General features: G+C 33.7%; 1 protein-coding gene across 1 annotated transcript; it reads right to left on the reverse strand.

The window, feature by feature from the left end:
- Nucleotides 1-2,500: 2,500 nt before the first annotated feature.
- Nucleotides 2,501-2,948, reverse strand: LOC149577033 (putative ripening-related protein 6). The gene is made up of 2 exons (XM_089795688.1): nt 2,573-2,948; nt 2,501-2,538 (listed from the first exon to the last, which is right to left on the reverse strand). Exons 1-2 carry the CDS (start codon nt 2,946-2,948, stop codon nt 2,501-2,503), a joined length of 414 nt encoding a protein of 137 aa, XP_089651814.1.
- Nucleotides 2,949-4,181: the final 1,233 nt, after the last annotated feature.

Genomic DNA, 4,181 nt, shown 5'->3' on the forward strand with positions numbered 1-4,181 from the left:
CTATAATGTTATAAGAGATATTAAATATCTTAATATAGTGCTTGAGATAATTTTAAGCATTTATATTTTTCCCCTCTTTGATGCATTATCACAGCAAAATTGCATCAAATAAAATAATATATAGGTTGCAAAGAGGAGAGAAATCCTAAGAGTTGTGCCATAGAAATGATAGGCGAGGCCATAGTGATGATAGGGGAGGAGGGTGCTCTCTCAAGAAAATTAGGAAAAAATGACATTTTTGTATAATTTTCTCATTAAAAGGTACAAAGAGAAAAAACTAGGAAGAAAAATAAGAATTTGGACATTTTCATGTCTTGTGGGGTAGACAGATTAAACATGATGAAAAATTAGGCCTAAGATGAAAAGTAGGGACTAGGAAAAAGTTGGGCCTTGGGGGGCCTATATAAGCCCACCTAAGGAAGGGTCATTTTCACACTTAAAGAGTAGAAAAAAGAGAAAATGATGAATCCATTGGCGAGATTGCAACTTAGAAAGCACATTCAGACACACTAGAGACGAACAAACATGGGAGAACCAATAAGGACTACTATCTAGGTTCGTCAATGTTTAATTTGACTGGGTAAAAAGTGGGGGAAAAAGGGTTTAGGGTGCATATGACAATCACCCCAACGGTGTATGTGTAGATGTCAATCCACATATTATTGGCTATGTAGATGAAAATCAACTGATTATCATTTGTGTGGATGACAGTCTACTAATTGTGATCTCTAGATGAAAAAATGGGTTTAATAATGACACGGGGGTCTTTTTCATCTGTGTAGATGATTTGTCATCTATATAAATTCCAAAATTAGACTGAGAACCCAAAATGGTGTCTCCATGGATTGACATCTCTATAGATTGGCATCTCTATAAAATCCAACCTTATTTTGGCATCTCCACCAATTCAAGGTAAGAGCATTGAAAAAATGACAAATTGACAATGGAAGGGACCGACCAGGAGCTTAGGGGATATGATGCCCTAAATACTTGAATACGTCCACTAACCCAATGTACACCTAAACTATATATCCTCTTTGATGAAGAGACATGTTTTTATGTGGGAAATTCTAAGAACCTAAAGAAGGAAATCCTCACTAAAAAATCCTCATAGCGCCATGGGTACAAAATTGATGTGGATTATGCTCCCTTTGTGCAATATGTGATCACATCTTAAATCAAAGCATAGCCAAAATAGCCAATCATTCTACTTCCAAAAGGGGGAATCTTCTATGTCCAAACAGGGCAATAGGGTCAAATGGCCCGAAAGAAAGGGAAGAAATAATCTTAGGCTAAAATTGGGGATAAATTTGATGGTGATGATCCCAATAATATGGAGGCTAATGATAACCCTGCCCTTGAGGAGATAGTGAGGAATGGAGAAGAAGTGGATAATCAAGATGGTATTTCAAGTTTTGTTGTGGGCCCTCATGAAATGGAAAAAAGCTTCCACATTGACTTCCACATTGAAATTCCTCTGTAATTGGAGAAAGGGACTCCAATAGATCTTGAGAAAGGGTCATTTGCTGCAAGAATAGGAGATCTACTAATGATATTGTTTTAATAATATGACTAGTGGTTCCTAAATATTTCCATTAGTTTTTTTGTGAAGTAAATTCAACGAAATATTGTATTGAATCTATCTAAAGCAAGGTGAATAATCAACAACATAGTGTGAACCATAGCTTCGAAGAGATATAAAATTCAATTATAGTTATCATTATTATAACTTAACTTTTACGCACATTTAACTAAGAAATTTTATGTTTAAAACTGATTTCTAATCACATAGTAAGTTATTCAATCCAGTCCCTTTTCATTATTCAATCTTACTAAATTTAAACATTAAGATATATGAAAGCTATTAACTTCGTCAATCTATACTCATATTAAATATATACTCTAAGATTCATCAAACATTCTAATATATACTCCATATCCCAATTCTAGACTTAACCAATCATTAGGAGAAACCTTATTGAACATTTAGTATCCATTAAATTATCTCAATTCTAGAATTATCCAAACATAGAGAGAAATCTCATGGAACATTCATTACCAAAATCCATTGATGTCAAATGAAGTTTTTATGTTGTTGGATGCCAAAATATGTCTCAAATAGATGCATAATAGTTCAAGAGTATTTAAGTACAATGGGTGTCACATCTTAGAGAGGACATGAGTGCATCGTTATAGAGCCGAGACAATAGCATATTGGATAAACTATAAACTAAAATGTGAAGTATATAAAAGAAGTTTGCAAATAAAAAACTAAGATTGATAAGACACGACATTTAATTTAAGATATAAACACTTCCAAGTACCAGGATTGCACGAGTACCTAACGAGGCAGAGAAAGAGTACCTAATGGTAGAGAAACAGTATATGGCAAATCTGTAATGAACTCCGAATATCGATGTCTCGACGAGTACCTAATGGTAGAGAGAGAGAGAGTGTGCGTGTAGAGAGACTGTATTGTACGAAGAGAAAAGGTAATAAGTTAGGCATCAGACAAGGTAATATTCATCTCACCAATATCAAGGTAATGAGTTAGGCATCAGACCAGGTCCAATATCATCATCATCGACTCCCAAGGCTTTCCAAACGGCACGAGAAGCATCGACAATATTGTTATCACAGCCAGAGGAAGAGTCGCACTCATCTACAACCATGGCCTTCACACTCTTCTTATTCTTTGGATTAGTGATCTTTATGTACTTGTGGCACCGGCTGCCACCGTCGTACCACCCGGTGGAAAGAGCGACTATCATCTCGGTGTCTCTGTGATACTTTTCATCGCATTCAGAAGCCCCTCCTCCATCTTCATTTTCGTCAAACCCATTCACCGTGAGAGTGGCTTTTGTCTTCTTTGTCACTTGGGGCGAAGATGATGATGATGATAGGGTTCTTTCACCACCATGACGCCTACCACCTTCCACTATACTCATGCCCACCAATACAAACCCTATTATTATAATCATCTTCATCATCATCTTCATCTTACCTTGGAAATTTGAGAAAAACATATCAGTTGACAGACAAAATACGTCTATTATAGTCAGTGTTATTTCTCAGCAATACAAATTCTATTATTATAATCATTGTGGTCTTCTTCTTTGTTTGGAAATTTGAGAGAAACGCCTATTATAACTGTGATATTTTACTGCAATACAAACTTTAATTATCTTTATCTTCATCTTACCTTCTTAGAAATTTGAGAGAAACATGTCAGTTAACAAATAAAGTAGGTCTGTTATTACTGTGATATTTCCAGCAATACAAACTCTAATTACTATAATCATCTTGGTCTTCATTTTACCTTGGAAATTTCAGAGAAACATATCAGTTGACAAACAAAATACATCTATTATAGCTGCGATATTTCCCAACTATACATACCCTATTACTATAATCATTTTATTTTCATTTTATCTTAGAAATTTGAAGAACCATATTAATTGACAAACAAAATTGGTCTATCATAGCTGTGATATTTCCCAGCAATAAGAACCCTATTACTATAATATCTTCATCTTCATCCTATCTTGAAAATTTCAGAGAAATATGTCAGTTGACAAACAAAATATATCTATTATAACTGTTATATTTCTGGATAATACAAACTCTATTACTGTAATAATCTTCATCTTCATCTTGCCTTAGAAATTTCAGGAAAAACATATCAGTTGGCAAACAAAACATATCTATTATAGTAATACAAATCTTATCATTATAATCTTCATCTTTATCTTATCTTGGAAATTTTAGAGAAACATGTCAGTTGATAAACTTAATTTGTCTTTTAAATTTGTATTCGATTGTATAATTTTGGATTAAAATTTATTGACCCATATTTCATAACTGATAATATACAAGACCTATCTCATAAAAATGAATTGAACATTAAACATTCATTAATCCTTATAAAAAAAGAGAAATGGACAAATAAAACTGCATACTATTGAAGAGGAGCAAAATGTGTTACCAGAAATAGAAGTAGCTGCAGATTCAGTGATGATTGATTGTAGTTCAATATATGTTGTGTGATTCATTGATCACGATTCTAGTTATAGCTGGGACGCCACATCGTCAACAGGTTAATTTCTTCGGGTTCTCCGTATAGTTTTATTTATTTATTGCTCTTATTAGATTTGCATTGTACATCTTTGGTTGTGATGTCC

This window comes from Cupressus sempervirens, chromosome 1 (genome assembly GCF_028749045.1).
Source record: "Cupressus sempervirens isolate cs-2001-9-10 chromosome 1, ASM2874904v1, whole genome shotgun sequence".
Lineage (NCBI taxonomy): Eukaryota > Viridiplantae > Streptophyta > Pinopsida > Cupressales > Cupressaceae > Cupressus > Cupressus sempervirens.

What these genes read in the sequence shown, in the direction of transcription:
- LOC149577033 (XM_089795688.1), bottom strand. Translation starts at nt 2,948, where the DNA reads ATGAGTATAGTGGAAGGTGGTAGGCGTCATGGTGGTGAAAGAACCCTA. An exon ending in GGGAGTCGATGATGATGATA is followed by an intron (nt 2,539 to 2,572) that starts TTGGACCTGGTC and finishes CTCATTACCTTG; the next exon opens with ATATTGGTGAGATGAATATT.